The 13379-nt window shown below is 41.5% G+C and overlaps 2 protein-coding genes across 5 annotated transcripts in view; one reads left to right on the top strand and one right to left on the bottom strand.

The window, feature by feature from the left end:
• Positions 1–6809, top strand: part of TMEM131 (transmembrane protein 131) — a 168681-nt gene extending 161872 nt beyond the window's left edge. For all 3 annotated transcript variants that reach the window (XM_024213327.2, XM_026648053.1, XM_026648049.1), the window contains 5 exons: positions 410–531; positions 605–701; positions 1999–2096; positions 4196–4359; positions 5809–6809. In XM_024213327.2, coding sequence (XP_024069095.2) covers positions 410–531; positions 605–701; positions 1999–2096; positions 4196–4359; positions 5809–6105 — 778 coding nt within the window. In that variant the 3' untranslated portion in view covers positions 6106–6809. The remainder of the gene's footprint in view (positions 1–409; positions 532–604; positions 702–1998; positions 2097–4195; positions 4360–5808) is intronic.
• LOC112116055 (inosine-uridine preferring nucleoside hydrolase-like) overlaps positions 4370–13379 on the bottom strand; it is a 54102-nt gene continuing 45092 nt past the window's right edge. Inside the window, exons 9-11 of one of the 2 annotated variants that reach the window (XR_002908881.1) lie at positions 11301–11373; positions 5309–5457; positions 4370–4464 (exon numbers count right to left, since the gene is read on the bottom strand). The gene's annotated coding sequence lies outside the window, so the exon portion shown is untranslated. The remainder of the gene's footprint in view (positions 4465–5308; positions 5458–11300; positions 11374–13379) is intronic. The other variant, XR_002908882.1, reaches the window with a different exon arrangement.

The following is a 13379-nucleotide window of genomic DNA, read 5'->3' as shown; positions in this document are numbered from 1 at the left end:
TCCTCCATATCCTGTAGGAATTCAACCCTTCTTGCCTTTATTTTCTAGGTCCTGCCTATCCAAACTTTTCTTCCAGATTAAGAAAACTAATGTATTTTCTCTAGATCTCAGCAATGCTGCTGCTTGGAGCCTCTGTGTTTGTAATCACTCAATAGTAATTCCTTTGTTTGATTATGTAGTCAAATTATTGACATCTGGTTGTTCTAGTCACAGATCTAAATGTCAACAGGATAATTAAAAACTGGGCTTTGGGGAGCTAGTGCGGTATTGTATTCTGGTCAAAAAGGTCAGTAAGCTATTTCTGTAATAACTTTATATAATTGCAAAGCCAGTTAAATACTAGTCCTGAGAACTTCCTTTTGTAGTAATGTGCTGAATCCCAACATTTTACCTTTTTTCCCCCACCCAGTGAAACAAAAAGCAAGCCCTTTAACGGTATCAAACACAAGTTGGCAAAGGCAGCCTCTCTCCCTGGCAGGAACGGAAATCCCACCTTTGCTGCTGTAGCTGCAGGTTACGACAAGAGCCCAGGTAATGAAACTGTTTTGGAAGACAATGTTGAATGATGTTCATTGCTTTACTTAATTTGAATTCATTGTTGCAGGTGGTAGTGGATTAGCAAAGGTTTCACCAAATAAAGCAGATGTTTCTGGCAATATCAGCATTTCTCACACACCTGTTGACAGCGATGGCTCTGACAGGTAACTAATACACTTCTAGTAACCATCCCCCCCCATCCCCTCACCACCCGTATAAAAACCCTAGGGAATACACATGAAGTCAACAGAGGCATTCTCTGCATGGCTAGGAGGAGCTCATTCTGGTTCCTAGAAGGGATTCTTTTATTAAAAATTTCCGAGTTGGATATCGGAAGATGACCTTCTAAACATGAGTATCATTAACATGTCCAAGTTTCAGACCTATATGGGTGACTTGGAAGTAGGGGAAAGTGTCCTTCATGGCATCTGATTCTTATCCTTTCTTTAACTCTTTTTTCCCTTTGCGAGACAACTCTATCTTCGTCCCTATCCAAACAATAGGGAACCCACGTGGCTTTCTCTGCATCTTGAGAAGCATGCACTAGGTTCACCTGATGTAGCCTATAGGTGGAATTTCTGACCACAGAGCAGGGGAACCAAGTGCAACGCTCTTCCTCTCCTAATTTAACCTTGAGGGCAGGAATGGTGACTGCATTTCCCAATGTTGAGGGCAGAAGCAGAGTGTAGTCAGACTAACTGATACTCCCCAGTTGGCAGCGTGACCTATGTGAAGTGGGAATGAATGTTACATCAACCTTGTTATTAGAGCAATGGGAGAAAATGAGCTCTGAGGGAGGATGTTTGTCACACATCTAGTAACTGTTAAGGAATAAGAACTAGACATCAACTAGGCTTCTGCTTTTCTGACCAAGCTTCTCCCTCCCTCCCCCCATTTGTTATTGATCCCAGTTAACCTATCTGCTTTTCAATAAACTTAAATCCAGAAACTATAAACTTAGTAATTGAATGGCTTTCTTTTAAGGGATCTCTCAAATAATTTAGAACCTAGACTTCACTGGCTGGCAGAGAATTTCTCCTAGATTGTGACACCAAAAACTTCTGAGAAATTGAGCGGAAGAGCTATTGTCAAACGTGCACTTGTTATAACTGTATCAGCAATTAACTAATCTGCTCTATTTCCAGAGAGGTTTATCTCTCATAAGACAGGTGCCAACAGAAAAGTAAGCAAAAAGGCTAACTGAAATACTTAGGGCCAAATAAGAGAAATCTAAATTAACTGAGTGCAATAATGATGAGTTAAAATTTAAAAAAACCTATATTTAAAATACTTGGTCACTTCAGTTCTCTTTACACGTGGTCTCCTATTTCAACTTGTACTTCCTAACAATATATCTGTTTGTTCCACACAATGTTTATATGTATAGCACTAAGTTGTTATCATTAGTGATACAATTTCAGTGTTAACTTTTGTGTATTGTTCCTCCCCCTGTATGTTTAGTTCTGGTTTGTGGAGTCCCATCAGCAACCCTAGCAGCCCTGACTTCACACCCCTCAATTCATTCTCAGCATTTGGAAATTCTTTCAACTTAACTGGAGGTGAGCTTTTTAACACTAAAATTAGTAAATAATAAGTAGTGGAGTGTGAAAAATTCTTCATTCCTTTCTCCATATTGGAAAAATAAAAATAGTTCTTCAGTTTTTTTGTTTAAGGGGAAGGAATGGTCTATACAATGGTTCTCAACCAGGGGTATGCATAATCCAAGGGGTACACAGAGGTCTTCCAGGGGGTACATCAACTCATCTGGATATTTGCCTAGTTTTACAACAAGCTACATAAAAAGCACAAGCGACGTCAGTACAAACGAAAATTTCATACAGTGATTTGTTTATACTGCTCTATATACTATACACAGAAATATAAATAAAATATTTATAGTCCAATTGATTTTTTATAATTATATGGGATAAATGAGAAAGTAAGAAAATTTTCAGTAATAGTGTGGCTGTGACACTTTTTTGTATTTTTTTGTCTGATTTTGTAACCAAGTAGTTTTTAAGTGAGGTGAAACTTGGGGTACACAAGATAAATCAGGTATCAGAGGGGTAGCCGTGTTAGTCTGAATCTGTAAAAAGCAACAGGGGTCCTGTGGCACCTTTGAGACTAACAGAAGTATTGGGAGCATAAGCTTTCGTGGGTAAGAACCTCACTTCTTCAGATGCAAGTCATCTTGCATCTGAAGAAGTAAGATAAATCAGATTCCTGAAGGGGTACAGTAGTCTGGAACGGTTGAGAGCCGATGGTCTAATATCTAAGCCCAGAAGAAATAGCAACTTATTTTGATATTACTTATGTGCTGAAACTGTAGCGTCAGTAACATTCTGGTTTTGACTGTCCTAAAGTGGACAAAGAAAGACAACAGATGTTTGTTGCTTCACTTGGTTAGGAATAGAAAGTAGGCTGAGATTATACTCTTATTTGAAGCTGACAATTTCAAACGGTTTTCTGCTGTGAAGCTTTATGAGGTCTCGGATTTATGCCATTGGGTCTTGCTGTGTTGGATTGACTTCTCATGTGGTAGTATGGTGCTTCTTTTGAGTGACAGGAAATGCTGCTTCCAAAAATACTAGTTAATAGGCTATTGGGAGATGAACAGCAAGGTAACTAGCTATGGGAAGTTTTTTCTAAACTACATGTGTCAGTATTCAGATTGCCAAAACTGTATAAAATAACACCTGCTCTAGGGAAGAGAGATAATGAGCTTCTGTTCTCCTTGTCTCAGAACAAAAGAACAAGAGGTAGAAATTTCAAAATTGATAAAAAGAAACCCTTTACATTCAATTAATAATTAGATTGTGGGACTTTGAATCCTACTAAATTATTGATGCCACAAAATGTCATTGAGGCAAAATGGGATTGGAAGCTTATTTGGACAACAAGACTATGCAGAGTTATAGCAGTTAATGGAAACAGTGTTTTGGGACAGATACAGACCTCATGCTTCAAGTTTTAAATCAGTCTTGAGCTATTGGGGATCAGGATGAGACCAGATGAGATCATACTTGCCTACTGTGGGATTTTTGCACCTTCCACTCAATCATGTAGTGTTGACCACTTTCAAAAATGATACCGGACAAGATGGACTGTGGGTCTTATCCAGTATGGCAGTTCTGACATTCTTTTACAGCAGTGAAAAAACCTGTTCTATTTCAGCTGTAACTGAGAAGATAATGCTGCAAATGTGATCCCTGAGACCTTGTTTCATCACCTTAACCTGTTCCATCTCTGGGATTTATTCTTTATTATTCATTAAGAATTCCCGACATAAACTTGACCACCACCCCACAATGATGTTGGCAAGGAATCCCGATTCCTGGCACTAATGAGCTAATATCCAGTACTGCGAAAAGCACTGAAGAGGTCTGTGTGTATGTAACTTTTTCTCTAAGTATGATCTTGGTTCCAGTAAGATGTCAGCTGTGGACAGCAAGCTTCCAGGATTGCGCTGGATGAGTTTTTCAGATATTCCCCTATCTGGCACATCAGATAGGATCTATACATGAGCTTTCTCTATTTTTCTATCTGTTTCCCCCTGTATTGGTATCCACTACACTGTAGAAACTCTTACACTATAATATTGTGTTTAAAATATCAGGGGAAATGTGAAGTGCTCATGTTTGTTTGTTTTCCTTTTTAGAGGTTTTCAGCAAACTTGGGCTCCCTCGATCTGCTTATGGCCAGGATATGCAGCGAAACTGGAGTGAAGTTAGTAACATTCCTTCATCCATCTGGGACTCTTCGGCTACCGCTCCTGTACCCTCCTGGCCAACAAATTCAGGTTCCCCAACTCACACAACTGCAGTAAGTACACAGGCTATATAATCTTTTTTAATTGAGTGCTGCTGAAAGTTCATCCAATCTTCAAGTGAAGGGTTGACAAGGAAGAACATAGTCAAAATAAAATAGCTGTTGAATAAAAAAAGAAAACTATTAAAATCATATGGGTGCTGTAAAAACCAATGAAAAAGATCAGCTCACCTGCAGATAGATCACTGTATATTGCTTTACACAAAATACTTGTCTTAGGGCCGGTCTTACAGCAATGGTGGAAGCACCTGGAATTTTTATAAAATCACTTGTTTGGTACCCAAGCACTTCCAGCATTGCACATACACACCCGTAGTGCTGCTATCTATCCTGCACCGAAAGCCAGGAGCATTAGCTCTATCACCTGTAAAGCTACTCCTTCCGCTTTCATGCACAATTAAGAACAGCCAAGGTGACATTTGGCAGATCTTGATTCTGCTTAGTAGCCCCAATATCATCCCAACCTCTAAATCACTGCAGTCCAAGACACATGATGTTTTCATACCCACTCTTGAAGATTTTCCTAACGCTGCAGCTTAAAAACAAAGGCCATAAACACAGAGAAAGAAATCGGAAACTGAAGGGTAGATTCTTTGCTGACCATTGACTTTAACCACCCAGGTCATATAGCTAGCTAGCTAGAAAGAAGAATAGATTCTACATTCAGACAGATAGTGGTAGCTCCACACTCTCATCTTCACACTCCATATTTTACTCATTTAGTATGAAGACCGACATTCAGGATAGCAATGGGGAAGGGTTTTTGTTGAACTGTGTCATGACACACTTTTCTCTTGCTACGGTTAGTTCTTATAGTGTACAGGGAAATTAGTTTGTGTACAGTTTCCTCCCCATTTCAATGCAGTGTTTACCTCATATAAGAGTTTAGGTGGTGTAATGCACACGTTTTGTTGCTAAACCTTAACTGTTTTGTTTAACTTACCATTTTAGTGACATAGGAGAGATTATAAGAGTGTCACTTTGATAACACTTCAGCATCCTCTGCAACTACTACCTAAATCACTTCTCGGTAGTTCCCTTTTGCTGGTGCATAGTTAGTTTCACATAGGAGCAGGGATGACTCCTCCATTCCTGGGGGGAAAAAATTTGCAGAAACGAAGTTTCAATATTCAAGGTGAAAATCTTGAGATTCAAAATCCAGGTTGTTACTACTTAATTTTCCAAAATGAGTTTTAATTTTTGCCCTCAAATGCAGAATTCATTGGTATGTAATTGTTTAACATACGGAAACGTATCAGGCTTTTATCTAAGCATTAGAAAGCTCGGGTAATGTTGAAGTCCAGTGCATCTGACAATTTCATAACTAAACGTGTCTGAGCTAAAGGAAACATTAGTTTGAAAGCTGCCAGACACAGAGCAATGACTAAGACTAATGCTGTATTAACAGGTTTATAACTAACCAACAATTTGTTTGTACTGCAGTCGATCCTTGGCAATCCCAGTAGCCTGTGGTCTACCACCACTCCATTCAGCAGTTCTATTTGGTCAAGTAACCTCAACAGCACCCTTCCCTTCACCACTCCGGCAAATACGTTATCTGGTATTGATCTCATGGGTAGTGAAAACTCCCCCGCTCCTCCTCCATCTACTGTTGCCAGTGTTACTAACCCGGCTGAAGACATGGGACAGACCTATAATCCCTGGCGAATTTGGAGCCCTACAATCGGAAGAAGAAGCTCAGATCCTTGGTCTAACACTCACTATACTCATGAAAACTGAAATTAGGCTATACAAAGGGACTTTTATCCAGATCATGATCCAATTCTGAATATGCCATTTTTGAAACATCATTTTCAGGCTATTACCATTGCTTTTTTTCTTCCCTTTTTGCAACAAAGTTATGAATCAGTCATGCTTTCATCACTTTCTCCTTTTAAAGTCTACCTTGCAATTATGATAGTGTGAGATCGCAGTTAAGCTTGAAAAAGTCAGTGTGGTGACAAACCAAACTTCAGCTAAGATTTGTAAATCGGAACAATTTTCATTGGTTTCATATTTTATCATCTGCCATTCTTTATTTGGGAGACAATTTGAATTAGAAAATGGTCCCAGCATGCAGCAATTTTATCAAAGTACCAGTTTTTTGGTTTTTAATTTTTTTCCCAGTATTATGCTCCAAGATCTAATTTTTTAAAAAAGCACCTTGTGCTAAAAATGCAGAGTATTTTTTTAAAATAAGGCTGTCTTTGTTAACAGGTTCTAAGAATGTAAAAACATTAAGAGCAAAAATGGCTGAATGTAAGAGAATTCATTCTGTTAAGACTGTGTACACTTTCTGTGCTGTTTGTACATTTGTAAACCTGAATGCATTTTTAAGTTGAACTGAAATGCACATAGCCAAGACTTGTGAAAAAAACAAGATACCCCGTGCATTTCTTACAGATACAACTTTGGGTTGTACTTTAAAATAAATAATGCTTTTTTCAAAAACTGTCTATTGTATTTCTATGCTCCAGGCTCTGCAGATTTGCATATGTATAGGTCTGTTTGGCCATAATGGCTTCAAGGCAATTTTCATTCTGGGCACGTGGGCTTTATGAGCGGGAACCCCACTGCACATGAAACACCTTCCATTGCAGGCTGTTGTTTTCAGAGCAGTGGAACTATATTAGTGCAGGTCACCTATATGGAGGTTTGCTCTCTAGAAGAACACTGTGCAAAAACACCTATTGAGTGTAAACTTTCTTTTGAAAGCCAGCTGTGATAAAGTTTGCTAGCAACAGGCTTGGCGGCAACGGCTACACCTCTAGTCTGGTAATGCTGCTCTTCCTGTCAGTCACTAGACAGCAATACTAGGCACATTGGCTCCTCCAAAGCTGTGTGTGTTGCGCTTGCAGATCAAGTTCACTCCTACACTTCGATAATGCCCTTTGCCAGCAGTGAATCAAGTATGTTCTTAGTGCTTCCTGGGGGTAAGAGCTGCAAAAGGCAGCAAAAGATACACTTGATTTTGTTTTCGCTCATGGTGTGCTCTCTGCAGAGTAATCTCTCCTACAACTGCTTGTACAACATAGAGAAGGGAGACTACCTCTGCTACTCAATGCTTCCCCAGCAAGAGCAGAAAAGCAGACAAGAAGGGCATTAATATCAGCTGTTCTTGCTGCCTCTGGACAAAGCTAGAGGTATGAATTTCTGAAAAAGGAACTTTAGAAATGCAGGAGGGGAATACAAGAAAACCTTGGAATTCCTGGATTGTAGAGTCCAGACTGACAGCTAGATCTTTGAGTTCACCAACCATTCTTTCATATACTGTGTTCCACTACTTTTTGATAACTAGACTGAACCATTTACAAGACAGCCTGTCACCAGCTCTGTATTTGCATGCTGTGGACAAGAGCCACTGACATGTCCTAGCATGTTTCCTCAATTTCCTCTAGTTTTGACCCAAGTAGGAAGTGAGAAGATTCTAAAGCAGGAGCTCCCACCCGAACTCCAGCTATATCCAGCAGCAAGTGTGCATCTGCAGAAGTCACAACACACCGTAAGACACAAAAGTATAGGCAATTTTACCTTCTTGAGAGAGACCAGATTCACGAGGTTCCTATTCCTGGAGAGTGAAAAATCTGAGGAATCGCCCCATAAAGTCTTTCGGCAATACTCCTTTTGGCTTTAATGAAAGCTCTTTGGTTTTCATAAAATCATAGAAATGTATGGCTGGAAGGCAGCTCAAGAGGTCATCTAGTCTAACCCTCGGTGCTGAGGAGGACCAAATATAGCTAGACCATCCCTGAGAAGTGTTTATCTAACCTCCAATGACAGGTATTCCACAATCTCCTTTGGACACCTCTGCCAGTATTTAACTATCCTTAAAGTTTAGAAAGTTTTTTCCTAATAGCTAACATAAATACCCCTTCTGGCAGACTAAGGCAGTTACTTATTGTCATATCTTTAATGGACATGGAGAATAACTGATCAGCCCTTTTCATAACAGTCCTTAACATTTTTGAAGACTTATCAGGTTCCCCCCTCAATTTTCTTTTCTCAAGACTAAATCTACTCAGTTTTTTTTCAGAGTAGCAGCCGTGTTAGTCTGTATCCGCAAAAAGAACAGGAGTACTTGTGGCACCTTAGAGACTAACGAATTTATTTGAGCATAAGCTTTCATGGGCTACAGCCTCCGAAGAAGTGGGCTGTAGCCCACGAAAGCTTATGCTCAAATAAATTCATTAGTCTCTAAGGTGCCACAAGTACTCCTGTTCAGTTTTTTTTTAACCTTTTCTGTAAGGCAAGACTCTAACTTGTTCACTTTTTGAAGTGTGGGGCCCAGAACTGGATACACTACTCCAGCTGAGGCCTCACCAGTGCTGAGAAGAGCAAGACAGCTAACTATTTTCCTAAATAAAATGAGGCAAAGCTTCAAAGATGTAACTGACCCATTTAAACTACTTTCTGTATGTTCTGATAAGACAGATGTTAGCAACAGAGGGAAAGTTCTCAGAAAAAAGCCTGTGTAGGCACAACCTAAAGCCTGCTGCTTCATCTGATGTTACAAATAGTCAAATGCTTCATAGGAAGCTGACACGCTCTACATAAAGATGGATGTTTTGAGTATGAGGCAGCTGCCTTAAGTCTAGTTCCAATTAATTCTCAGAGAAATGATTTAAGAGGGAAAAGACAAAAGAGCATCCAGTGCAACAATGGATGAAGTCCACGTCCCAGGTCCTGTGGGGAACTTCTTTGCTCACCATAGTCAGAAAAAATAAAAAGTTCTTGAAGGAGGGGAGGGTTTATGGCTAAGGCTACATTTCAGTCACGGGTATTTTTAGTAAAAGTCCTGGACAGGTCACAGGCAGTAAACAAAAATTCACAGCCTGTCCTGCCCCCGGTGCACATCCGGCCAGAGCCGCTCTAGGTAAACACTGGGGGAGGGCAGGGGGGCTGTGAGGGGCTCGCGGGCTGCCGTGTGTTTGAGACCCCTGCGCTAAAGTGTAGTCAAACAAATACTTGAATAGGGGGGGGGAGGGGTTTTTGTATACATACATCTGCACAGCCCATACTCTATTTTAGCCCCTAGCGTAGACCTGAGCCATGGCTGAGTTTTAAGCCACCTTTTTTTTGCACTTGTAAGCCTGGGATAGCTGTGCCAGAGCTGCTCTTCAGTATTCATGCCAACTTTTATACAGGCTGCAAATCACTCAAAGGGCCAGGGCAGCTGCCTGAATCATGAAGATGCTGGGAAGCCCAGGCCATGTACCCCATGCAAATGCAGGAAGGGAAGTGATGAGATAGGATTTATTACCAAGCATCCTCCTACACCAGCTTTATGACCACACATATGAAGCATCACAATGCCAAGAAGCACCCGGACTTGTGTGCACTTGCACTGTGCTAGCCACCTTGCTGGCCTGGAAACTCATTAGCCTGCTAAATTATTGACTGAAGGCACTTTAAAATTTGCTTACAGCAAAACTGACCTGTCTGTTTTAACTGAGCAGCATAATGCCAGCTGGGCTTTAGCTGGTGCCTTAAGTGCTGTATTAGAGCTGACAGTACAAGACCATATTTATTAACTCTGACACTGCCATCCCACGTACTCATTTTTACTCTTCTGCATTCCAATTATTCTCTAGCAGCCTCCCCTCAATTTTTTTTAACCTTTCCTAGGCCCCATTTAACCCTCTCTATTGCCCATGTTACTTCCTCATATCCTTAGGAAGATATGCCTTTTCTAGGTCCTTGTCTGGCCACCCTTCTTCCTTTCAGGTATACAGTTGGGTGGCTTTGATCATCAAGACTACTGCAATCTTGGCATCAGTGCAGGCCAGAAGATGATGGCCTCTGACCTGCCTTTCCCTTATGCCAGGAGAGGCAGTAAACTACCAAGGGGGGTGCAGTTGGGAGAGCTGCAAGATCCAAAGGAGGTAGCACTGCAAAATTATTGCAGTCATTGGGGAAGGGATGTATGATCAAATGTCCTGACAGGCTGTGGAAACTGGAAGAAAACTCCAGGAGCCCTAGGCCTGACGAAGATGACATCTTATACTAGTTAGAGGTGACTAGCTGAGCAAGTGAGGTGTGATTAGGGTTTCTGAGCCCTGGGGAGTTCTCACTAATCCTGGCTCCTCCCCTGACCTTGTTCTCCTAATGTGATCTGACTTCCCTCACTGCCACTTCCTAAACTACTCATGCTAAAACCCAGTGCAGGGAAGGCACAATATGCATCATGCAGAGAGAAACAGGCAATGGAAGGAGGAGAGAGAGGACTAATGCCTCTCTCCCTCATTCCAGAAGTATCAGCAGGATGCTGCTGCACTTGGAGGTTCCTCAAGGTTAATGGTCCTTTATCAACTAGAGATCCCCTACAATTAGGTCAAGTGCAAGCAATACTGGAGACTTGTCATGGCATGTAAAATATAAGAACAGGGCCTAGGTTTCATAAGTGCACCAGAGGATTTAGTCAGAATTTTGAGGAACCTCAACCACACAGGGCCACAGGAAAGTGACTGAAACGGCACTGTTACTGCAGTGGGCTGCTTGTGTGTCCAAGCTGCTTAGGTTATTGAAAGGAAAGGAGGATTTTTACCACTGTCAGCATCACAAAGCCCACTGCACTGAAAGAACAAGCTGGAGTCTGTTTTACATCAGCAAAATTATCAGCTAAGTTCTGCTTCTTCAATCTTTACGCTTGGTGATGAAGAGTGAGGCTGGAAAGAACAGCATGATTTTCCCTGCAGCCCCTAAACTGAACCAATAGCTGAAATTGTTCTGTCTCTGGAATCAGCTATGAATGGCACAGAGAATAAAGATGAAATGATATTTCCCCAGAATCAGTTACTGGTACATAACCCCACTTTCAACTAGAAATCTATCAATGGAGACCCTTTATTGCATCTGCAGCTCAAAATTGCCTTGCTAGAGGTTGCACAGGGCCAAATCCTGCTCCCATTGAAGCCGCTGGGAGGTTTGCCATTTACTTTGTTTGCAGGATCAGGCCCTCATTCCTGAAAAGTCCAGCGGATCACGAGAAAACATCCAGTGAGAGATTTCCTGGCACAAAGAAAGGAAATCAGTATCATAAGCTTTAAATTCATTAGTGCTTGTAAAGTGAATGGACAGAGAATGCACAGGGAAACTGTACAGTTTAGATAAATTGCAAAAAACAAGTGAGCGCATTTAAAGCAAGTGACAAATCCAGACTGTGAATATTTCAATGTGGGTGAAAGAAGGTTCCCTTTTTAATGCCAGATGAATTCAAATGGCAAAAAGATGCTACGGTGTTCTTCCCCGCCCAGCTCACAAAATACACAGTGGAAGTGTGTTAATCCTTAAAACAGGGATTGGCAACCTTTGGCACGCATCCCGCCAGGTAAGTCCCCTGGTGGGCTGGGCCAGTTTGTTTACCTGCTGCATCCACAGGTTCGGCTGATCGCGGCTCACACTGGTCGCGGTTCGCCGACCCAGGCCAATGGGGGCGACGGGAAGCAGCGGCCAGCACATCCCTTGGCCCGCGCTGCTTTCCGCCGCCCCCATTGGTGATCGGCCAAACCTGCGGACGCGGCAGATAAGCAAACCAGCCCGCCAGGGAGCTTACCTTGACGGGCCGCGTGTCAAAGGTTGCCAATCCCTGCCTTAAGCAATGTCCACGGAGATCTGGTCATTATTATACCGCTTGTTTTAAAATTACAAATTTTGGAGTCGAGCCCTATCCCTAAAGTTTCAACTGATGTTTGCAGCCATTTAAAATGAAAACAAGGCCCATTAAACATACAGTGATACTAAGTCAGCATATAATAGCAGGCAGAAATCTATACTGCAGCTATTAAAACAATCAGAGTAGAATATTGCTGAAATCAGTAGGCTGCTGCCAGACAACTGCAGCAAATCGACAATAGTTTACTGTGCTTTCCTGTGTGTGTCTTTGTGGAGCCTCCTTGAGAAGTTTCAGCTATTTAGCCCCTAAGGCAGTGGAAACCACACTGGCAAATTTCCCCCACACTACCAGCAATTGTGATTAAATCAGCGATTTGCAAATCACACCTTGTCTAACTCAACAGATTTGACCAATACAATTAAATTCCTCTTTGCACAGCAAATAACTAGAGAGCTTTAAATATAGATCAACAGCACCACCCTGTGGCTTAAGTAAATGTAGTACTTTCAGATGTTTCAGTTTTCAAAGGTAAGATACAACATGCCAGAATAGGCCTTGTCTACAGTACCGTGGTAAGTCAACCTAAGTTACACTACTCCAGCTACATGAATAACGTAACTGGAGTCGATGTAGCTTAGGTCGACTTACAGTGGTGTCTACACTGCACTGCATCGATGGGAGACACTCTCCCGTCGACTTATCTCACTCTTCTCATTACGGTAAAGTAACGGAGTCGACCGGACAGCACTCTGCCATCAATTTAGCAGGTCTTCACCAGACCCGCTAAATCGACCCCCATGCATCGATCACAGCAGCATCGATCTCTGGTAAGTGTAGACATGACCATAGGGAGAAAGTAGGGCCAGACAGAGCCCTTGCAATGAAACAGTACTTATATTTTGTGTTTGTACAACACTTAGCACGCAACTGGGTCCTGGTCCATGACTGGGGCTCCTAGGTGCTACAGTGATACAAGTACAGTAAATATTACTTCCTGTAAATATTTTACCATATACTACTTGTAGGTCAGGTTATCTGACTAAACTGGACACTATGTCTCCTATTAAAGTGTCCTTTTATTTATTATCTATGGCTAGCTCTACTCTCTGCCTTCCTCCTCCAAAAAAGTCAATTTTTCATGTTCCCATTCTGCACCTGCCTACTCACTGTCTATTTTTATACAGTTTAGGTATTTTTGATTTACACACCTCATATTTTCCCCAATCCTTCAGACTGGTTTTCCCTTTCCTCCCTTTCATTGTTTTTCACCTGCCCCTCTCCTTGCACACAGCCCCTATACGTGAGCACTATACATGAGCTTAATATTGTAAGACTCAGTACCATATTCTGGTCATAGCACATTGGACAACTACAGTTCATGGATGCTCATGAATTTTCTACT

The sequence above is a fragment of the Terrapene carolina genome, unplaced genomic scaffold (assembly GCF_002925995.2).
Source record: "Terrapene carolina triunguis isolate 2854851 unplaced genomic scaffold, T_m_triunguis-2.0 Scaffold21, whole genome shotgun sequence".
NCBI classification, from domain to species: domain Eukaryota; kingdom Metazoa; phylum Chordata; order Testudines; family Emydidae; genus Terrapene; species Terrapene triunguis.
The sequence above is the reverse complement of the archived record's forward strand: the minus strand, read 5'-3'. Positions and strand labels throughout refer to the sequence as shown.